General features: G+C 33.1%; 1 protein-coding gene across 1 annotated transcript in view; it reads left to right on the forward strand.

Annotated features, from left to right (window-relative positions):
- LOC124356990 (complement receptor type 2-like) overlaps positions 1-17,951 on the forward strand; it is a 32,604-nt gene extending 14,653 nt beyond the window's left edge. The window contains exons 6-11 of the mRNA XM_046808345.1: positions 1,976-2,182; positions 5,121-5,336; positions 6,920-7,131; positions 8,249-8,388; positions 11,533-11,699; positions 17,194-17,951. Coding sequence (XP_046664301.1) covers positions 1,976-2,182; positions 5,121-5,336; positions 6,920-7,131; positions 8,249-8,388; positions 11,533-11,699; positions 17,194-17,312 — 1,061 coding nt within the window. The 3' untranslated portion in view covers positions 17,313-17,951. The remainder of the gene's footprint in view (positions 1-1,975; positions 2,183-5,120; positions 5,337-6,919; positions 7,132-8,248; positions 8,389-11,532; positions 11,700-17,193) is intronic.
- Positions 17,952-24,959: the final 7,008 nt, after the last annotated feature.

The raw sequence follows: 24,959 nt of genomic DNA on the forward strand, positions 1-24,959 counted from the left end.
TGTACACTTGCTGGGGTGAGTAGGAGGATGTAATTTCTTTGAACTCCTGAAGATACTCTGCGGCTGCGTTGCTGTCTGCAGACATCTTTTCGCCAGTTACAGTCAGTTGCCTGATACCGTGCCTTTTTTTCCACCGATCTAAAAAACCGCAACTAGCCGAAAATGACGGATCGCCTCCCATAAGGATGTTTAGTAGAAGCGCCTTTTCTTTAATAAGAGGGCCGGTAATGGGAATGCCTTTTTGTCTCTCTTGAGAAAACCACAAGTAAAGTGCTTCATCGAGTTTGTCATACGATGACACAGTAGTAGTTTTGACGTTTTTCTAGAGTGTTTTCACTTGTAACAGAGCAAAATTGTTCGATTTTTGCCCGCTTCTTTTTCCAGTCACTGATCGTCGCTTTACCGACACCAAATTCAATTGAAAGTTGAGTAGCACTTTCACCATTGTCTAGTCTTTTGAGAACTTCGAGTTTTTCTTTTAACGTACACGAGTTGTGTTTACGTTTACTAGCCATAATGATATCGGATATACGCACAGAGCAGAGCAAAGAACAAACAAAAACTGCAAACCACAAACTACAGAATACACAGTAAGAGCACGTGCTGCGCGTATGGAAGATTGCACTAAACTGTCGTCTCGCCACTCGTCACCGGGGTGGGTGGTGGACGGGGATAGGGGTGAGGTAGTGGCAGTCCAATAGTTTTGCGCGCCACACTGTTTCAAGGTCAACCGACCAACTCGCCCCGCCCGACCACAGACAGGTGGCTTCTACTAGATTCATTACGCACAAACAATGGCACTCAGTTTCGACCACGCGATGTTTACCGTTACAAAGACAGGAAGCTGTAATATTATTATTACGTTTAATACGTACTTACTATTGTTTATTGCATTTGATTATTGTATGCATTTAATTGTTTTAAAACCACGTAAATTGCACTTGAAAGTTGATAAATGGTACTATTTAACAAAAATCCGCCTAGTCCGAATTTCCCGTCAATCCGAACAAGGTTCGGTCCCAATTAGTTCGGATTGGCGGGACTCTACTGTATATAAATTGTACTTTATTTGTCAGAGTTTAAAAATTAGGCTACATAGTACTGTAATAGTGTAGTTTTTACAATACATGAAATAAAATATCAAGATAACACAAAAATATAAATTGAGAAATTGAGACAAAAACCTGCTTCCATTTCTTTTGTGGGTGTCAGCAACTTTGTTGAAACCAAAATAACCCTATTAGGCCTATATTTACACTGAAAACTCACAATTTTTGCTTGTACACAACTAAAGTTACTATATTATGAGTAGGGATTAGGGAAACACCATAAAACTCGTATTTATCGATAGTTTGGAACCTACTGAATATAGCTATCTGGTTATTTGGCCAAAAATCCTTGTACTATATAAAATATTATTGAAATACCAAACATCAAAATTAGTGACACCGGCACTTTATGCACTTTTCATACAGTCAAAATTAATGGCGCTGCGACACTTAAAGTGTTAAAAACCTAATTGTTATAGTCAAATAGTATATGACTATAGCCACATCTCAGTGGGTGACTGGTAGTTTGCAATGATATGGCAAATATCATCGTCTCAAATATCATTTGACTGTTTTGGTGCTTACTGATCTAATATGTAATTTCTCAAGTTATGAAGAAAATTTGATTATTTATTAAAGACAAAAAACTGCCATACAACCAAAACCCCAGCGGTTTCTGCGGTTGTAATGACAGTGTCATCTGCATACATTATTGTTTGACTGGTACCTCGTAGATGAGTTGGTAGTCATTAATCAGTAGAAGGAATAATACTGGTCTCAGCACTGATCCTTGTGGTTCTCCTTGTTTTACATGGAGTGGCTTTGATTGTACTTTTTGTGTTGTTATTGGTTTTTGTGTTTGTCATCTTTTAAAATTTTGTATAAATTGAGCAATTAATGAAAACACTTCAAATTTTTTTGTATAGAGGAGGGTATTTCATGTGCACCACCACCTCTTGGTCCACATGTGGTGGTGACGGCAGTGCGGGGTCTGCAGAGTGCAAACTCAGCTTTGTCTGGTACTACACTGCAGGTGTCATGTGCTTCTGGATACCGTGACCAGACGTTTCCTTGTGTCCCGAGCCTGCTGCGCTGTATCGATGGCAACTGGCAGGGCCGTTTTGCTAACTGTGGTAAGTATACAGCCTAAAAACACCTCTTGATTCCAAATAAAGGTAGAGAAAGACAAATGAAAATATATCCTTCTGAATTATATATTAGTCTATTTCTAACGAATCTGAAAAGAACCTACATATCACACAATATTAGATCTCAAAATAACTAGAGGAGTACCAGAGATCTGTATTAGGTACCATATTTAAACATTTTAAATAATTATCTATTATGACTTTCAGATGAGTAATTAATATCACTATTCTGGCAACTTACATTCCCAATGCTCTGATAAGATGACACTAACTCCATAAATACTCTGCCTACTGTTGTTGACTTAGTGCTTAGGTTTACGCAGCCATTATTATGACTATCATCTAAGTTTTCCGGTTCATACCTAGTTGAAGCACTGTTAATACAGTAAAGTCTTATGATGTTTAGTCTCTGCTGATGAGAATTGTATTCAGTAGACAATAGACAAGTTCTTTATTTACATAATCTTAGTAATGCGTCATGTGGTTACAATAATGGTTAATTATTTAAAATATTTTCTTTTTTCGTGTACTCATCCATTGAGTAAAAGTGTTTCTTTATCAGCCAGTCAGTCAGTCGCTTCTTTAGTTGTTGTGCAGGTTTGTTCTTCAGTTCTTCTGGCAGCAGGTTGAACAACTTCGCTCCAGCATATGTTGGTTGTTTGATGAACAGACTTAAGTGATGAAGTTTTAGGACATACAGTGCCGTCACTGTTAGAATTTTAAGTTTGGTAAATGCTGTTTGGCAGCTTTCTCTGTATCCAAGACTCGCATGACATGTAACAGCACGCTTTTGTTGTATGAGGACTCTTTCTAAATTTGCAGAAGTTGTTCCATCCCATGATGCTATGCCATATCTTATGCGAGACTCAAAAAAGGCGAAGTAGGCAGTTCTTGTTACCTCTGGAGTACATACTTTGATTGAGTCTACACAGAAGATAGGTTCCCGAACAGAGTTTCCTGCACAGCTGGTCTACATATGGCTTCCAAGATAGATTGGAGTCAAAATTACAATGCCAAGGTACTTTGTATTAGTTTTAAGGTCAATACCACTTATTTCTACATCTACATCCTTGCCTTTGGTTTTAATGACTACTTGGACAGTTTTGTCTTTGTTAACAACCGAGTGATCAGGAACACAGTATTCTTTAGTAGCAGTAAAGGCTCTGTCTGTGTTAATTAATGTTTGCTCTTTATTTTTTCCCGCGGTTCTAATGACAGTGTCATCTGCATACATTATTGTTTGACGGATACCTCGTAGATGAATTGGTAGTCATTATCAGTAGAAGGAATAATACTGGTCTTAGCACTGATCCTTGTGGTTCTCCTTGTTTTACATGGAGTGGCTTTGATTGTACTTTTTGTGTTATGTTATTGGTTGTGTGCTGCAGCTCTATGAACTGTTTTCTACCACTCAAATAGTTATGGAACCACTTTGCTGATTCTCCTACTATAACTAGTGCTTTCAGTTTTTCAACTAAAACAGCTGTGTTTGAAGCAGTCAAAAGCTTTACTGAAGTCTAAAAACAGACTAGTAACAACACAGCTCTCTTTTAGTTTGTCTATGATGTGCTCTTCAAGTTGTACTAGAGCAGTTGCAGTTGATCTGCCTTTTTAAGAATCCATGCTGTTGATGAGTAAGCAGGTTATGTTGCTCAAGGTAGCGTAGAACCTGTTCCAAGACGATCTTTTCAAGAGAAGTAGGTCGGTAACTATTTGTTTCCATAGCTGGTCCCTTTTTGTACTTCGGATATACTTTAGCAATTTTAAATTGAGCTGGGAAAACTCCTTGTTGTAATGATTTATTGATTATATTTGTTAGTGGAGCAGTAAGTTTTTTTTTAAAGATTTTTGTAAGCTTGGCAGATATGTTATCTATCCCTGTCAATGATTTAGGTTTCAGTGTCTATTGCTTTAAGTACATCCTTTTCAGTTATTGATCGAAACTGGAATCTGTTCACTGGTATTGATGTTGTATGGTGGTTGATAATGTTGAGATTGATGTTGTTGTCTTGAAGTGTCTTTTCTGCTGTTGAGGTGAAGAAACTGTTGAAATATCAGCTTATTCTACTGGATCATTAACGATGGTTCCATTTACATGAAGTTGAAGAGGATTTTTAGGATTAGCTGTGGATTTTTTTCTGAATTAACTACTTGTCAGATTGCTTTTGTCTTATTGTCTGCTTTTTTATATGGTTAGCATTTTGTTGCTTTCATAGAGATTTTAGTTTAAGGTCATATTCTTTTTTCCTTTCAGCTGTGATTCTTTTGTCTTCAGTTAGGCCTGAGAGGAGTTCACGTCCTAATGCTTGATATAAGCACTCTTCAGGTTTGTGCACTCATTATCCCAGAACTTCTTTTTTGCATTTGGTTTCCTGTAGGTTTTTGTGTAAGGGTAGGCAATATTCAGATTAGTCTGAATTATGCTATAGAACGTATTACAGGTCATATTAACATCTTCACTGAATAAAATACTTTCCTAGTTTTGGTTCTCCAGGTTAGTCTTAAAATAATCAATGGAGTTTTTACTGAAATTTCTCCTAATTTCTTTGGTTTTCTTGGGAATGTCTCTAGAACAGTTTAATATGGCTACTTCCGCCATATGGTCTGAGAATAGTCCCGTCAATTTTGGATTCAATAAACAGGTGAATAAAACAAAAATCATGTTGATTAAAGTCATACAATGATTGAAATGTCTTTTCTCCAATGAAGCTGTGAGCTTCATGAAATAATTCAAACTAAAGTCACTGGATTTCTCGGTACTGTAATGGGACATTTCATGTAAAATCACAGCAGAAATTCATCAGAACCCTGAAACCCCTCATGTTGAAGGCTTGTGAGGTTGTTTATTTAGTTTAATAACCTGCTTAGTTTACTTGTAACTTAAGTGAAATATCTTGATGTAAATTACATTTGTGGGTGACAGTGAGTGTGGACACCTGCATGTTCCCCCTGAACATTGCTCACGCTACAGTACTACGAGTGGGTATGCAGTCAAACGTGTACTCGCTGGGCTCTCAGGTGGCCTACACGTGTGACTCTGACTATCAGCTGGTCGGAGACGCGGTGTTCACCTGCCAGCCCGACGGTTGCTGGAACCCCGACATACTGCCTGTCTGTCACCCTCCGTCACATCTCTACAGTGAGTACTTACCATTATTTATTTGAGATCATCATATTGAAAAAATCCATTATACCTGAAATAGATGTTCCAAGAGTCTGAATAGACCTGTATATTACTGGTGTTTTCAAATGATTAACAAAGGGTTGCCACTCAAGAAACTGTTGTTTGACCTTAAGACTAGATTCCACCTAAAAGACTACTGTTAAAAACTTTGATTTCAAGGTTATAGCTGAAAATGCAAAAAATATTTTCTTTTTAAGAACAGTATAATCTCTTTTATTAATTTACTCTATTATTATATGTACGCAATTTAATTAAATGTTTAAGGAATGAGGAAAAAGGTTTGTGGTACAGTTTGGTTTATACTGTGTTTTTAGGAGTAAATGTTGGTAATCATGTGATATCTTCTTTTTTGAAACTGCAAGAAGTTATAGGTTGATTGTTATTAACCCTTTGTGGATCACTGATGAAATATTAAGTCATGCAGTAGCTGTACCTAACGATGGCGGTGACGAGTTCAGCATCTGCTTTTAATTTTCCCTCCTAATTCTTCTAATAATGTCTTGTAGAAAGCACGGGTACCATTACTTGTCTACTTAACGTTTTTAACAGCAGCCTTTCTTTAGTTTTCTCAAACACGTTTGAGATTGCAGTTGTATGTAGAAATTGAAGAATCACCTGAATTTACTTTCCTCGATGTAGCATTGCTGATCTATTGTTTCCCTCAGCTATATTTGCAACAGCAGCTAGTTTAAAATTTTACAGTGTCAGTTGTGCTCATTAATTGGTGTTAATAATTATACTATAAATAATAATACAAATACTGGGTGGTTCTATCACCGACACGTAATTTAATTCACACTCGCTGAGACACATGCGGCCAAACAAAATGATCTGCAATGGGTTAACAGGGTGTCAAGCGATTGGGAAAATCGGGCAAACCAGGAATAGTCGGGGAGTTTTAACAATATGGAGAAATTCATGGAAAACTCAGGGAAAAGTCTTTTTTATGGGGTGTTAGATTTTTTGAGAACATCCTTGAGTAAACAAAGCTAAAAATAAAAAAAGCAAGGTGGATTGAATTTTTATTATTGAAATATTTTATAAGTCTTTGAGTATATACAGTATTAATACACACATATTTTTGCACAGAACAAAACAAAAAATGTAAAAAGTAATAAATAACATATTTATGACATTTTTTAATAACTGTTTCCAAATTGCTAAAAATGGTACAACATTTTTGGATAACAACTCTACAAATACCCTTGGAACTTTTGAATAGTGTTTAAAGAAATGTCTGACACTAAGGGTTAAATATAAATATCTAATATTATATTATGTAAATTAAATCAATTGAAGAGTCTAATTCAACATTTAAAAATAGAAATAAGCAATATCTAATAAGTACAGTATTGGTTTATTGCGGTTTTTTATAACATCAATATGTAGCAGCATCACATTGTATTTTTATGGATTTGAAAAGTTGATGTTGATTGTTGATTTCACTTCAAAGTAAAAGTGGAGGACACATCATTTATTAAAGTGATCTGAAACAATATATGTACTGTTTTCTACTTGAACCTTACTTTATCTTACAGTGAATCCCGGAACATGGAGTGACTATATAAAGCTGAACACTTCACTGCTGATGTCCATGATTACTATAGCCAGTGTCAGTGTGATCGTGTTGTCCGTGTGTCTGGTGTTGGTGTGTCGCCCCCACCCCTCACCACAAACCAGCGCCCCGCTCGCTCCACCCCCCTCGGACCCTGACAGGGTGGCTCTTATCGCCTTCGCTGACGGAGTACAGGTACAAGTTCATTTTTTAAGTATTAGATTAATAGAACTAGAGTAATAAAACAAAAACACAGATTTTTGTTGCATTTACTACTTGTTAGTGGTCACCTGGTATGTAGTATTTTAGCGATGCGATTTAGGTGACAGACTGAAATAGAAGGCTGAGCCAAGATAATGGCTTGCTAGGTCCATCCCTAAGGCTCTATATTTTCAGTAGACTCTGCTATAGGTCAGACAAATAACAGAGATTAATCAGATTTCAGATATTTGTGACCATTACATGTTGTAAACTGAAATATGACTCTCAAGTACTGGTATTTCTCACTTCTTCAGGTGTTGAAATTTAAGGCGTAAGATTGAGTATGTCCTTTGTTTAAAGTTTGTTATTGACGATGGAAAGTTTGAAAGGATATCAGGATTTCGGAGATTTGCCATCATTATAGGTTATAAAAGGTATAACACAATATTTTGAGGATTGGAATCTATCCTCTTCGTCAGGTGGGGGAGGTATTAATACATTCAAAAATAACGAACAGAAAGAAGTAAACTGCAAAAAATCCAGGCGTTGTCACTGCACAGGATGCAAGTCCCGAGCACAAATCTCAAGTATGAGGATAACAATCACACATCACACTAGCATAGGCTACAGTGGGATGACACTATGCAGTGCCGATGAAAGAGCCAACATCGCCATTCTTGTTAGTATCCCATACAACTAACAGAGAAGTACAAACCTGTCACTTGTTTGTACTTGGTGGGTTTTGCTACAATGTTGTTCTGTTATCAGGTGGTTTATAAGTGAGTTGCCTGATCTCAGAATACCATGTGATGATAAAGAGCAGTCATTTACAAAATCATTATAGAAGAAGTGTTTTTTTTTAATAACTCATAGATTAATGAAAGGTTTTGAACTTGGGAACAGCCTTAGTAACTTCTTAAACTGTATGGGATAACTCTGCTTCATTAAAGTGACAAGAATACTGATGACGACGTATGTATTGTACACTCTCATATATATAATGGTCCTTTTTATATAAAGAAACATTGTGTTGTTCATATTAAAGCTATGGAGTCCACAGCATTTTAAGAAGGGAATGTTAAAAAATTTGAATGTTTATTTATGGACGCAGTCAGTTCTGCCGAGCTATGAGGAGGCAGTGAGAGGAAGCCTGGGAGGAGTGCTAAACTACCGACTACATCGTCCACACTGGACCACTATGTTGGGTGGCCAGCGCAGGAACAACCGGGACAATACTCGGCAGACTCCAAGGTGTGTCGCTCTTACTCTGATTACTATGCCGTTATTGGCTTGGGACTAAAACAGTTTGGTAGGAGTCCTGCAGTAAATACTTTTATATATAGAAAGTATTAACCTTCTTATAAGGCCACTGTTTTATGCAGTGTACTGCAAAAGGACAACACTATCCACTAAATGTGACCTGTTTTGAACCAATTTTTATTAATCATCTTCCTTCCTGGGTAATATTACACATATTCTTTGCCTAGCTTTCACTATCTGGTAACTTAAAGAAATTTATAGATAATAAGTTATGTGGAAGCAAATAGTATAGGATGACCCAATAAAACCCTCTATACTTTATAGGCTAATAAAATGCACAATATTTCAAATAGAAATTTCTTTGTTAACTCTCACACTGGCGTTCAGTGAATATTTGGTAGAGTTCGGCGTCAGCCAACTGGTGATCAATGGATTATCCTTCGATTTGCATTATTCTCTGTTGTCACTTATGCATGCCGTACCCTTTTGGGTGAAAACCATTTGATTTATATATAATTTTACTTGTCCTCTATTTCAACTTTGATGTAAACAATGAATGACAAACAGCCATGTTCAGTTTGTTCAATCGTGTATTGCAACTTACTTGCTATTTTTTTTTGGCCTTGTTTATGTAGTTTGTTTTTGAAATAAACATATGACATTATTATAATAAACGCTCAAGAGTGTGTTGTGATAACAAGTCAAGTGTTATATGCCATAATGTTATACGTTAAAGTTTATATTTACATGGTAATGAATTATGAGATTCATATACTACATCATTTTTGTATCACAAGTCATATTGTATTCATAACAAAAAAACTAAACTGTTCATTTTCTATATTCATCTTGTTTTTAATTCATTATACTTTTTCCTAGGAACACCCCACACCCATGTAATTTTTTAAAACTTGTTATTATAAGCTTGAATTAGAAAAAATCTGGATGGGATTTTAGTGTGACGCAAGATGAGCAACTAAAATATTACTTATATATAAAAAAACTTTGAAAATAAGGTCACCAAATCGTCATCTTACATGACCTAGCAGGATTGATGAGAATTGACATCTTCCTTAGTAAGGTCAGGAGACAGTACACACATTTTTCTTGTTGTACAAATGATAATTTGAATTATTTCCTACCTTAGAAACTAATAATCTAAATTTGTCATTTGTAAAATATCTCAAACAAATTTAATTTTGGAGACTTAAAATTTTGCGTGAAACATTATTTCTAAATAGAAAAGAATGAGTTCTATGATTGTAATTAGATTGGACTTCATTGAAGCCTGTCACCCAGTAGGCTGGTACAACTTCTCTTTTGTCTTCCAGGTGGATGTAAACATTTCTTTCCTGTAAAATTGTGTCTCTGTGTCTATCCACTGAACATTTTAAAAATACAATGAGCTATAGCATGTAATCTCAGCAAAACCTTTTACGTGACATGTGGTGTGGTGTACTCCTACCTACCTTAGACCCTTTCCGGGCCAGGCGGCAATATATAGTCGCCATTGATATTCGTCATTTTCTTAAATATATACGACGTCAAATGATTAAAGTTTCATGTTTTTCATTCCCTAGTATATTTGTAGATAATTAATATGAATATCATTTTTATTTTGGAGGTCTATGCATTATTATTTTGTAATTCTCACGTGACATTATCAGCTGACTCGATCTTTTCGTTGTTAATTCTTTATGCTTTAGTGTAATCGTACTATTGTTATTATTGTATGCTGGATTCTTCTTCATTATTTTATTTTGTGGCTGTAAATATTAGTAGTTATAGTTGCTACGTGCTTAGCTATTGTGGTATAGTAGGTACAATGAATGACAGGTACATTTTATTTGCGATCTCACGGGAATGAAATTGTAAATGAAAAAGTGTAAATAAATCTCAAACAAAATTGTGTAAATATTTCTTGGTAAATAGTGTTTTTTAACTGTATTGAAACTGTTTTATGGATCCTACAATCATCTGTTTACCGGTACATCCATAATGTGAATATTTATTTTAAGTTTCTTGCAATGTAAGAGTCAGTTGCTTTAACACTTATAAAAATGTTGCGAAGTACAGTTATGCATATTTATATTTATATTCATACAAAATGTGTCATAAAAAATTTATTTATTGTGGTTGTTTCCTTTCTAAATGTATAATATAATAAAATAGCTTTAAACAGTAAAATTATTTTTCCCTTTTTAGTTATTTGCAAAAAAATAAATAAATAAAAGTTGTTATGTAATCTATTAAAACATTTTTTTAAAATTTTAAATTACTTAAAAGTACATCTATATATTTCTTTGTAGGTAGTATATATCTAAACGAGTAATTTAAGTGCAATTTTTAGGTAATTCTCTAATTTTTTATGAAAACTTATAAATTTTAATCTAAGAGACCGCAAAATTGCCAATTTTAGCCTGGCACTTTTGACTAGTCACAAGGGATATGAGATGTGAAAAAATGTTGCAACATCTCATATTTGCTCCTGGCCCTGAAAATGTTAAATAAAACTCATTTAAAAATCATTATACTGGGGAATTCTTTTTCTAGTTTTGAGTTGTAAAACAAAATGTTATCCTGAACAGAGATAGATGTAGTTCTTTACCTTAGCTGTTCACTGTTCAGAGGGATGGCAAAATGTTTCTTCTGTCTCTCTGTCTGCACAAATCTTAAGATCAAGTTGAGTTATAGACTTGAAATTCTGCATGAAACTTTATTTCTAGATCAAACTAAATTGCATTGGGATGGTGTGCAAGTCCTTTCCATCTAACTTGGCTGAGTATTTGTGAAGTCTCATAACGTTGTGAGATTTGATTAGGTTAATTAACTATTTAATTTAATTTCTGACACAACGCAGAGTTGACAATTTTATAGTTCCAATTTATAAACTTTACAAGAACAATAACATCTAGTGTTTGGTTATTACAACTCCAAATAGTCTAATAAGACTATTAAAGTGGGTTTTCTATTATTTTTTAACATATTTTTTAGTAATCTGACATGAACTTACTTTTACTAAATAGTTTAAAAGGAAGACTGAACCCTCATTTCTTGAGACCCTCAATACTATTGATATTTTCTCTACCGGTACTTTCCTGTATGTTCTCATAACAATGTATTAATGTGTTGCAGCATGCGGGACAGTATGGGATCGACAGATACAGTGACTGTGAGCGAAGTGTCGACTAATGTTACAGTGGACACTGTGTCGTCTCACAGTGGGTCTCAGACCGCATCGTGCCATGCCATCTGTGGCTCCCTGGCCTCCTTCGATACCAGTTCCATTCTCAACACTGACGGTAAACCTACTTATTTACTCTTTTATTTACTCTGGCGCTAAGTTATGTTTTCTCTGAACTAAAAACAAATTAATATTTTTGATAGAGTGATTATTCTCTTCACTAAAAACATTTTGCCACTATTTTAGATAGAGTAGATTAAAATCAATTAAACCAGTTGGTGTTAGTTTTGTCTTGTCAAAAATACTTTATTTCATCTTGATGATTGTTTGTGAATGGCAATAGCGCACTATGTTCAATTCAATTAAATTCAAAACAGCTTTATTCACTTGGCATATACACATATATTATACAAGAGTCGTGACAGGATTTAATTCATGTTCTTACTAAATTAGAGAGAGAAAAAAATCAAGAATACATAACAGAAAATATGAGATTTATCAACAGGAAATAGAAAAAGTTTAAAATACAATTATTACAGTTGTTTAAAGGTTACAATCAAAACAGTTAAAATTGGTGGTAAATGCTTAAATATAAACTATCGAAACAGTTATTATTTATATGGATAAAATAGACATCTATTTACTAAAATATTACACAACTACCTTCTTTTTGAGGTAGAAGGGTTTTATAGCCCTAACTCTGACTTTATTAATGACGGTTTTCATTTTGTTTCCATTTTACTTTTCATTTTTAGAGAGTTTAAAATCTATATATATATATATATATATATATATATATATATATATATATATCTACACGGGTGATATTATGTCTGGAAACACCCAAATCTATACTTTAATAATTTAAATATAAATTTGAACCTCTTACAATGTGATAGAGATTGGGACCATCTAATTTTTGGAAACAATGTTTTGTTATGCACACCAACGGGGGGACGTCCGGCCCGAGGGTATCGTGAATATTCTTTAATGGAGCCTATACCTTGTGCTACATAATTTTAAAGGTAATAGACAATTACTGAATTGATGCCACAAACGCATCCTCAAGGGAATTATTCTTCAGAAAATAGGAGCATTTTTTAGTATTGAAAATTTACTGATGATTCACAATGTAATTTTAACATGGTTCTTGCCACCAAAATGTGTACACTAATTTTTTAGCATTTTTTTAAATGTTCAATTAAATAAAACAAAAATTCATTTTAAGCTGGTTCTTTTAGCACCAAATTTGCAGTTTTTTTTATTACAGTAACAAATTATGGAAATACTTATGTTATTGATTTCTTATTACAAACATAAAAAATTAATGCTATGCTTGTTAGAAAAGTCTTACAACAAAACGTTTTACCTGCATTTTGGTGTCAAAAGCAATTTGTTCGACACTGTGATCCTTCTACGGTTTGACAATGAGCCAATCTTGTGTAAAATGATTCGACAGAGTTGCCTAACATTTCTTCAGTTATCAAGCAATCTCTCTTATAATCCTGTTTTTAGGTTTCCAAATTATGAGGCTTGCTTCTATAAACATTGGATTTTAATGACCAATAGGAAATAATCGATTGGTGACAAATCCGGAGATCTTGGAGGCCAATTCGATTTTCTCCTCTTCGGCCAATCATTTATGAGGAAACCTTAAATCCAAATACTTCTTACCTGTCTCCCATAATGGGGTGGAGCACATCTGCTGAAACCATACATTATCAAAGTATGTCTCCTGATGCAATTTTGAATAGCTGGGATTATTTCATTGTTGGAGCATATTGTAGTAAAGTTCGGCATTTAAATTTCCCATTGATGAAAATAGGGTTCCAACAATTTTGTTACCTAAATTCCACACCATACGTTCAGTTTTTGTGGTTGCTGTGGAATGGGAATCAGTACATCCATGTGGGTTTTCACTTAGCCCAGTAACGGCAATTGTTGCCTGTTAACATTGCCATTCTAGGAAAAAAAAGCTGCTCTTCAGAAGAATAGTATGTTTGGTCAGAAAATCTCTATTGTCACACCTTTGCGCATCACAAGTTCACAAAATCAACTCTTCTGTCGTAATCATCCTCACTTAAACTGTTGGACTAAATGAACTGTAAATGGTTTGTATTTTAATAATTTCAAAAATCTTACTAACAGGACATAGGGTGCATTTCATGTTGTGTCGCAGCCTTTTTCTGAGCGATGTTGTGGGTCTTCATAAATGTTTGCAAAATACATTCTAGTGCATGTTCTTCATTGTTGCAGATTGTAGCATTCTACCCGACTTTGGCCGATTACGTACACTCCTGTCATTTCAAAACGCTCAATAGTTTTTGATATTGTTTGAAACACTTATGGGATTCCTTTCTGGGAAAGTGTACATTTTAACAAATTACAAAACTTCCCGATTAAGATCTTTGACGATCCGCCATATCCGCGCAATTCATCAAACAGAGTAATCGTTCTCTTTCAGACAATTACATTTAAATGCCAAATAAAAAAACTGAACTACTGTAATTAAGATAACTTGTTGACAGCAATGCTTCAGAGACACTGATTAACTCGACAGTTTGGGGAGGAATGGGAGTGGGCGTGGTGGTGGGTAAGCGGTTGGCGAGCATGGGGTATGGTGAGAGGGCGAGGGGGGCGGTGTGAGAGCAGTAGGGAGGTTTGAGGAGGGGTGTGTGGGGGGGGGGGGGGGGCAGGGTGGGAGGGGGTGGGGTGATGGGGTGGTGAGTGGAGGCGGTCGGGTGGGAATTGGGTGGCAGGGTGTGGGCCATGGAGATGAATGGGGGGAGGTGATTAGGTTGGTGGGGGGCAGCGTGAGAGGGGTGGGTAGGAGTGGGGGAGCTTGCGGGCTGGAGGTGGGACTAGGTGGGGTGTTGTGTTGGTAGGAAAGTATGGGCGATGAAGTGAGTGGGGGGATGGGTGGGGGGGGAGTGAGTGGAGAAGGGTGGGTGGGGCGATGGGAGGGAGGGTGGAGGTGGGTGGGTGGGTGGTGGGAGCGATTGTGAGGGGAGTTATTGTTTTTTATACGTGTTTGTCTTGCAATGTTTTTTATTTTTTATAGTCGTTTTGTGTCTGTGGTACATTTTAGCGGTTTTTATGACCTTTGTCCCATTTGTCAATTCCCAAGTTAGACCTGTCCTAGTGAAAAGCTCATGCTCAACAAACTGAAACCTGTAGACCAGATGATTAATAACACAAGAATGTTTCTCATAGGCTAGTGACCTTTGTCATCTTTAAAACCATCCTGTGGGACTGGAAAACACCAAGCTACAGATTCATAAGTAATCAGAAGGAAAAGTGACTATAAGTTTTATTCATTGTAATAAAAACTGGTAAATTTGTACTAATGAAACCAGCTTAAAAATAATTGTTTATTTTATTTTATTGAACATTTAAAAAAATGCTAAAAAATTAGTGTAACAAATTTTGTGGCAAGATCCAAGAACCATGTTAAATTACATTGTTGAACATCAGGTAAATTTTTCAATATAAAAAATGCTCTATTTTCTGATAGAAATAATTCCTTTGAGATGCGGTTTGTGGCATTTCATTTCAGTAGCTATTTACCTTTAAAATTTTGTATCACAAGGTAGAGGCTTCATTAAGAATATTCACGATAACCTCGGCACCGGAACGTCCCCCGTTGGTGTGACTTAACAAAACATTGTTCCAAAAAGTACGATGGCCCAATCTCTATCCACGATTTGTAAGAGGTTTCAAATTTATATTTAAAATTATTAAAGGATATATTTGGGTGGTTTCCAGACATAATATACACCCTATGTATTTAAATGAATGTTTGTGTGTATGTCCTTTATAGAATCGCAAACTATTAGACCGACCATTATAAAAATGTGTATGTATACATATTTTTCCACGGAGAAGGTTTATATGCTAAGGCCATTGATGTAACTCACCACCAAGCGGCGCTGCAAAAGATAAAAGGTTTCAAAGCGCCTGCACGCTATAAACTGCAATTACGAGACAGTTACGTATATTACATAGCCAAACACTATTTGATGGCACTAAGTTATTATGTATATTTGTCTTTAAGATACATTTCTGATTGAACTTAAAGCTTGAGTGTAAAGTAGACCACTTTATAACAAAGTACAGGTACGTTAACAATGGCTATAAACATAAATAGATTTTCTTGATCGTGGCAACAACCCAAACTCTACACTGGCGTTGGAAATATAATTCAATTAAACCAGAAGTTCACATACACGGGCAAAGCTTACGAAAAGCGTGTAAAGCCGCGGGAAACAGCTAGTTTTTTATAAATAAATAATCAACTTTAAAGACAATTATGGAACTAGTCGGTATACACATAATGTAGCTATGATGGAATGGGTTGATACAATTTGAATGTTAAGTTTAACTCCAGTTCACCTTTCTTTTAGTCCTCTTCCTAATATAGAAAACATACAAATTTAAAAGGAAAAATACATTTTCCCTACCTAAAAGAGATTGGGTACTTTGGTATTATCCAGCGGCAACTATTGGATGGGTTTTCTTACCATGGACCTAAAAATACTATATTATTAGAAAGAAAAGACTGCCTCCTAATAGGAAGTGATTTTGGTTAGGAGGTCACTCTACCTCTATCTACTATTTGTTTTTAGGCTGTATAAGTAGGTAAATACCATAAATCGGAGTTATAAATACAAAAAGTTAAAGAGCACAATGTGATCTGAGCTTGAATGAATTTAGGCACTATCTCGAGAGATATTATTCTTTTCTCCCCATAAGTGTGGAGTGACACCGAAAGCGCTACTTAAGGCCAGGGGCATTTCCGATCAGTACTTTCCCGAACTCAGATCACGTGAGCGCTTGTAAAGATTATCTTAAACCTTAGTATTACTAGTAATATATTTATTATAACCTAATCTACACCTACTTTTATAGCCTATAACAAATAGTAGATACCTATATCCTGGATACATTTTTTTGAGATTGAAGTTCCTGTTTTTCTCTGGAACAAGTATTTGACCCTGGCTTCTGGGAAACTGGAACTTACTTTAACAAGAAAGTTAGTGACACCTGTAGGACTATCTTTATAGAAAACAGTATTTTGACACTTCCTTATATTTTTATTCTCCAAATTTTAATGTATATCAAGGAAAATATACATTTATTCAATGTGAGAAGCCTATTTCACAGTTATACGACCAAACATAGACCTTATTGATTTAAAATATGTTAGATAAACCAAAACTCAGGAGACATATCTTTATGCTGAGGTAAGACTCTGTAGTGAAATGCATCTTATCGGTAGGGATACTACTTTTAGCCATTTTAAGAATGTTAATTTTAGGATTCTGGCTTTTACTGTATCTAATTATTAAAATTTTATCTGTTTTATCAGTTTTAATCCTTTAATTTTTGTAGTTGCCATAGTATATACAGTTAGGTCTATATTATATTATTTATACATCTTAGTATTAATTAACTCGTTGGACTTTGTCAATACATCACATATGTAGGACGGAAATAATATATTTTGATTCTTGACTTGGGCTTTAAGGTGCAGTCTGAGGTCGCTTCCATACACATGTAAATAGTATCACACCTCACTGTTTCCTCACATGAGTTCCTCTGGATGTTTACAGGTGTGCCTCTTCTAGAAGTGAATGAACTGGAAGAAGTGACCACAAACACTCAAAGCAGTGGCATCGTCCATGACCCGGACTTCAAGTTGCAGTCTGACATCGCTTCCATACATTCATAAACAGTATCACAACTCACAGTCTTCTTTCATTCATTTCTCTTAATGTTTCCAATTCTGACATATTAGGTGTTACTCTACAATTAGGTGAGAAAGATTTCTAACAGTTTTGTACCTTAATCCAGGTAGAGTGTCCAAACTATTTGTACAATAGATACCCAAAATTCCTGGAATAATGTTGCAGGAGATACAGCTAATTTAGTATGCATTTCATCCAAAATTCACAGCAATCTTCCAAGTTCAGTTTAATTAGATATGTATGGTCACAGTACAATTTTTTGAGGGGTTAAGCATTAAATGTTACAGTTTTAAAGTTTTTATTGTCATAGGGATTCAAATGAACAACAATATTACTATTTTTATTCCTTAGTATTTATTATTGTGCTCGAAGACTGTCTTTTCTCTGATTGTTTTATTTGCACTTGTTGGTGACAATTCATGCAGGTGCATAGTCTATTGTTGGTGCCCATGCACTGAGCAGGGCAGTGTTTGCACTATTGTGAGCAGATAACATTTTCAGTGGCACAAGTATGGTGCCCTTTAATTAGGTCCACCAAAATTAACAATGTTCACCGCTGGACACTAGAACTTGATTTAGCAAATTTTCCCAGATAGTATGTAAATAAAGTTTATTGCAAAATTTGTGAGTCAAAACTTTACACCATGATAATGCATCTTCTAATGTAATATTTTCAGTTTGTTGGTTTTTAACAAGGCAAAATGAGTACCTAAACTCAATTATTTTTTATTCATGCAAGAGTGGAGACATCAAACAATAGTCTGGAAGAGACAAAGAAATTTGTGAATCATGAGTTTTAAAACGAAGATAAAGTCAAACCTTTTTTCATAAAGAGTTATTGTAACTGAACACAGCCGTCCCAGGTGACACCACTGTCTGTGGTGACTTCAGACCATTGACACATGTCTACTAGAAGAAACGCATTATTAGCTTCACCCAGTGCACCACGATTTCAAGAACTTTTTATAAGTTGCGAGGTTTGTTACACTACTGGTTAAAACTAGGCTCAGCAAAACATTTTACAAAATTTTAATTTGTTACAAATCAAAAATAAAAGTGTTAGATTATAACATTTTGATTATAATATTTCCTGAAGTATCTGATATTATTCAAGTACATTTTTCCAATAATAGATGTTTGAAAGTAAGTGGCCAGATAAAAGTTAACTAAAATTCAGTTTCAGAAGGGTTAAATGTTTAGATACCCTTGATGGACTATTATATTAACTACCTTCTCCTCATAGCTCGTTCAGTTTAACTTGCCAACACTTCGGCACAATTTGTTTAGTCTGACGCAGGATGAGAACTTATTGAAGCCAAAATAGTTTTCAGTAAGGGGTGTGTGAATATTGAAAAGAATCAAATGTAAATGGTATTTGAATGAAAATGATTGCTCATCATGAAAGTATTCAAGTGGTTTTGTTTATTTTGTTGCAGTAATAATACCAAGTAAGAAGTTAGAAAATAGAGGCCGGTCCTCTTTTTACCCTATTCTAACAGTTCTTTGGACTCTTGGGAAATCTTATAAATACAATAATATTAAATATATTAGAAAGGTGTATGGTCCTAATTCCACTTCTATAAAGAATTGTTTTTATTCCATTCTAATAAAGCTATAGTATAAAATGCCACTGACCTATGCACTTAAAATGACTGCCTTTCTAAGAGTTAATAGAACTGCAATAAAATATTGCAGTTATTCACTTGAAATACTTCAGTTAGAAACGTAATCTAAACAGGTGAAAGTTGACATTTTTTGACCAAACTAAGTTTTTGAGACTTACATGTATATCTTTATTTGTACAACAAAACCTAAAATAGAACCAGTAAAAATTGTAATAATGTTTAGAATCTCTCAACCATGAATACTGAAACTTAACATGTACCTTATATGTCTACATATGTTTACAAAATTGTAGGACTCCAACATATTACACATAAATGCTTTCAATAAAAAAAAACTATGGCCTTTGATTTTGAAAATTGTCTGTGAAGCCGCAGGTAACTGATTGTAACTGATTAAAATTGTAATAGTTTAGTTTGATTTTGAATTTCTAACCAATTTAATTGTCATCACTCTTATAAATTTATTCTGGGTACTAATTTTATCTTTCCAGTGCAGGCATAAGGTTATGTACCCAATCGTCAAAAACACTAAATTTTTTGTATTTTTCTTTAATCCAACTTAATCCTAAATATTTAGTCTAACAAAAATCAATGAATTAGTTTAAATTTATTATCAACTTTTAATAAGTGTATTTTTCAACACTATGGAAAAGAATTATAAAAAAGGAACCAAATAATTCCAATATTATAAACTAGTTTATTATTCCACAATATTCTATAATCTAATTTACATATAAATAATTCTATATTTAATTCTATAATTTAAATCAATCGTTTACCACTTGAATTACAAAAATATTCAATGCAAAAAGCATTATATATTCTTTATTTGAGTTCTATTTGATTCAGTATCAAACATCATTATTCACATACCCTAGTTGTATTGTGCTTTTCCCAAACGTAAAACTGCTTTTTACATAAAAAATGTGCTGCCAAAGTATTGACAATATTGTGTTGTTGTGTTTATTATATTATGAATAAAGTAATATAATACAATAGGTAGGCAACTAGCAAATATGTATAATTAATGTACATTTAGAATAATATAAGACATTTGTAGACTTATGAATTTAACAGATTTTAAATATTCATTATCATGTTTAGATTTTAAAACAGTGATTTATTCTAATTGTGGACTTAACAAATTAGTGTTTACTTAATTCTATGCCATAATTAGTAATAATATAATTTCTCAATCACTAGAAAACCATTTTAAAGTTAAGAAATTTATATTTTAATTTTACTTTAGGAAAAAGGCTTTTACCAATAAGTTATTATTGATTTAAGTCTGATTAAATTGAACTAATCATAAAAAGTACAATAATTTTAGTATAGTTTTCCAATATAGTTACTATTTTTTAATGTTCCTAAGATTAAATGACAGCAAAAATGTGAGATAGGTTACTTTTTGCAATGGGACTACTTAAAGAAAATGTTGGACACTAAATATTAAATATCCCAACAAAATAATATCTACATTTAGAAAAATAAATGAAGTTCAAACAAGTTGTGAAAATATTTTCCAAAGCAGAATATTTAGTTACTCAAAATTGGTCAGCCAGTACTGGGCTAGCCTACAGGTGTGAAAAAGTATATACAACCATTAAACGTATAAATAATAGTTATGTCACCATCAGCCAATGAAATAACAAGACTGAAATCATAATTTTCAGCATTTGCTAGTGCTGATTTGCGTTTACGTAAATGTATGTCAGTCGATTTTAAGTGTGTCATGGTAAAAAAATACAACCTATATTTTACTAAATATACAAAAATATTATTTGATTTTTTAACCCTCTTCAATAACCACTCAGTTTTACCTCTAGAAACCTAACCTTACTGATGATGCTTTTTAGGGAAATTCCTCTGTAGATTTCATGAAAAACTAGGTTGTGTGCTTATTCAATGCAAACTGGCTAGTGTAGTTATTTGCACATTTTTTCTCTAGAATTTATGTAATTCGTTTTGAGATCGCAATGTATTTGTTAGTTAACAATAGTACAAGTAATTTTTTATGAGCATCTTTATTTTTGAGTCTTAATAAGTACGATTTCTCAAGAAATCTTTATACATATATTTTCTTGTGTGCGTGTGTATGTCACTGAACTCCTAAACGACTGGACCAATGTTAACCCTTCTAGTCGGCAAAAACTATGCTAGATGAAAGTTCGCTGGGCTGTGCTTTTGTACTAATGTACTAATTCCAGCTCTATAAATGTTCTAAAATATTGACAATATTTTTCAGTTTATAAAGAAACAAACACGTAGTATCATTGTTGATGTACTTTTAGCTGTAAATTTGTATCAAATATTAAGTATTAGATCTAATAGACAATGTTACTATCCAACAAAGTAAATTAGATTGGCCATAAATATAAATTTTTAACATATTTTTCGATTGTGGCAACAAGGCAAACTCAACATAGGCATCGAAAATATAATTCACTGGAACCAGCAGTGGTCATACAGGTGCAACTCCTACTAAATTGTGTTTAAAGGAGTGGGTAACTGCTGGCAGTGCAGATATATGAGACAATGTAGTCTAACCTTTACTTTACATTTAAAGACTGTTATCAAACCTGAATTAGTTGTCTTTTAGACAAACATAGGGTTCTCAGAGCTGTGTATGTTTATAAATTTTATTGATCAGAAAAGAGGCAAAATCAGCAATGGAACAAAATATACTAAAATTAAAGCAAATTACAATGACCATAAATATAAGCTTTTTAACATATTTTCTTCATTGTGAGAAGAAGGCAAACTCAACCTTAGGGTTAATATTGTAAGAACCAGAAGTGCTCAAACAGGTGCAAAACCTATGAAATTGTGTGTGAAGCCGCAGGTAACTACTAGTAACTATATAAAGAAATTATATATAAGGCATTACAATTTTATATTATATTAAAAATTACAAAATATAACAATTTGTATTTAATTTTGCATTGTGTAAGAAATAAATATCTATGGCCTTTCAAATGATCTTGGTTTGTTATTAGGTTTTTTCTGATGTATAACATTTGCATCAGTTCAGTTCCAGAACTGAATTGAGAACATCATTATTTATTTATTTATTAACCACTGAACAAGTCCAGCAGCCACTGTTTTTTAAGAGAATAGTTTAAAAATAAAACTCATTGTTTCCTATTTTTTGTTACATAGCATGACGAATCTTCAGTTTAATAAACACTTTTTCAATAAGTAGTCCCTTGCACGTAATTGAAAGGGTAATTTATCGTATGATTTATCAGAGAGAAAGAGAGAGAGAGAGTGAGTGGGGTGGGGAAGGGTATTTTAGCAATATTTTTCCATGCAAACTGGTCCACAGATTATGAGATAGGTTGTTGTAGTATATTCACTGTACATAGTCCACTACATGTATTTTTGTAATGTATTTTGTTGTCTTGTTGTTTTGCACATTGCACACTCAAATAAAGTTGTCATAGATCAATAAGGAGAGAAGTTTCTTGCATGGGTTTTGTTGCCATGAAAATAATCAACTCCCACGTATTTGAGTTTGGATCATGCAGCATGATAATTTACTGACATCCTTTTTACAAAGCTGGTTATAAATAAAAGAACTGAAATGGACTGATAAAATATTAGTGTATAGGAGATATTTGACACAACACTTGAAGAAATCGGAGAGCTCTAATCAGCTGTTAAAGATTACTTTCTAGATGGAGAACAACTTTGAAAAGTAAAAAAAAAACTTTAGATTGTTATTGCACAAAGTAATATAGTTTAAAGTACAAAGTATAGTTTATATTTATACCTTTGTAAAAACTATAATTCAGAGTATTTTCCCTATATAATCCACAAGGGAAAATGTGAGTTTATTTCAATAATAAATTTGTATATAGGACTCTTAAAAAACAATTAAACATTATGATGTGTTAACACAAATATATGAACAATACTAGAATACAAAACATTAAGAATTGATAGTTATTCGAATAGTTTTGTTGCATCTGGTTAACATAATCATGCACAATATTAAAATTAACATTATTTTGAATATGGAAAATTATTTTGCAGTTAAAATTTTATTCCCAAGGATTTACTTTTGTTTAAAACTCTTACAAAATCAGTATTAATGACTGCCGATTTTTAATATTAAATCTAAAACTAACAACACTTAAAGTATTGTGTAGTGTACTGGTATATGGAAAATATATAGTTTATTTATAATAGTAGATAACTTTCTTCTGAAATTGTTAGAAATTTAGGGTTTAAAGTAAATAATTAAATATTAAATAACTGTAGTTCTTTACTCATCAAATACTTTAAAAAGATAAAACTGTTGGAATATTATAATTTATTCTAAACTTAGAGCTTTCAGATTTGTGCTTCCATTATGGATAATCTGTAGTAAACACTCTCTTAGTAAGAATTACACATTTAGTTAGTTTTAACAGGTGTTTTCAGATTTGTAATCAGAATAACTTTTAGGTTTTATTTATTAATTACAACTTAAATAAAATTAATTTTAAATAGCTATAACAACATTTAGTATAATTCATAACATTATTTATTGTATTATTCATAAAATGTATTGTTATTTTTATGAAATTGTTATAGGTTCACTTGAATTTTGTTGGCAAAAATAATATACTTTGTTAATATTTATTAGAATTATTTATTATTTTGTTATATATTTATAAAATGTAATTTAATTGCATTTTTGTTCTTATCACATTAATTTTTATTTTGCCTAGCTACAAATTAAACTATTAGGTAATCTTGAATCTATAAAATATTTTGAAGTAAATAAGTTTTAAGTGTTTTTAATTAGTTATTTTTAATTGTAGGCTATACATTCTTAAATTGAGTATCCGATTACACTGTGGTGTCATTGAAACATGAATGTCTAGATGTTTACCAATGTGATAATCACAAGAAAATAATTACAACAGTACTTTAATGAAAGTATTAAATCCCACAAACAAAAATAATGAATACAAAGTTTGATAGTTTGTTTGTGTTTGTATTAATGAATACAAAGCGGGTTTGTTTGCTTTGTAATAAAAATCTACATAATGTATATTGCAAAGAAACCATTGGAAATAAGCACTCATCTGAATAAATTATGGCAGTGTAACAGTAATTACATAAAACCTTTTTTTATCCTGCAAAAGGTACATTTTTACAGTGTTATTTAATCTGTTTTGTTAATAAATAAAATTCGTAGTGTACATACAAAAATAGTATCTGAGGAGACAAACTGCTCCTTTATTGAGAAATATCCCACCATTAAAATATATTTCACTTATAATAGTGCAATAAAATTATAAGATTTTAATTGCACTTTTTTATGTTGGTAGCCTCAAATTTGACTTTAGAAGTCCTGATTTCATATCCCATGGAAGTTGAAATAAAATGTTTAGACTCAGAAGACTGAAGAAAATAAAATAATAAACACAATTCGTTTGCAACTTCACCCCAGGTATATAATGCACATCATGCTGTGGTGATGAGGAGACATGAATTACCAATGGATTGTTTTAATGGAAGATGTACCAACTTTCTCATAATAAATTGCCATCAGGTAGATAAACTCGTATACAAGGATCCTTTCTGCTGTGTTGATAAACTGTTTAAAATGTAGGCCAACAGTCCAAACAAGCATTAAATACTGGAGGAATAACTCGTTCCTTCAAATGTACGATTGATTGGAAAAAGCTTTACATCTTTAATTGACTGTCCATTAATATAAGCCATTGGCAATTAATCCAATAGAAACAATAAGGAAAGAATGTGGTGAAAACTATTTTGTTCTGCGAGAAAATATAGAGTTTAAGTCCCCATAAACCTTGCAATAAGAAAATAGTCATTCATTATATTTCTAATAGATTGTATTAAGTTACTGTTTGTACGCTTTATGCAGTGTGACAAATTGGTGTTGATATTGTTGTTGACTCGTAATACTCTGTTCGCTTCTAAATGTTTTATTTGTATGTATATTTGTTGCTTCTTTATTTTTTAAATGTGAGTTGTTCGTCATTGAGT

The sequence above is a fragment of the Homalodisca vitripennis genome, chromosome 3 (assembly GCF_021130785.1).
Source record: "Homalodisca vitripennis isolate AUS2020 chromosome 3, UT_GWSS_2.1, whole genome shotgun sequence".
Taxonomy (NCBI): Eukaryota; Metazoa; Arthropoda; class Insecta; order Hemiptera; family Cicadellidae; genus Homalodisca; species Homalodisca vitripennis.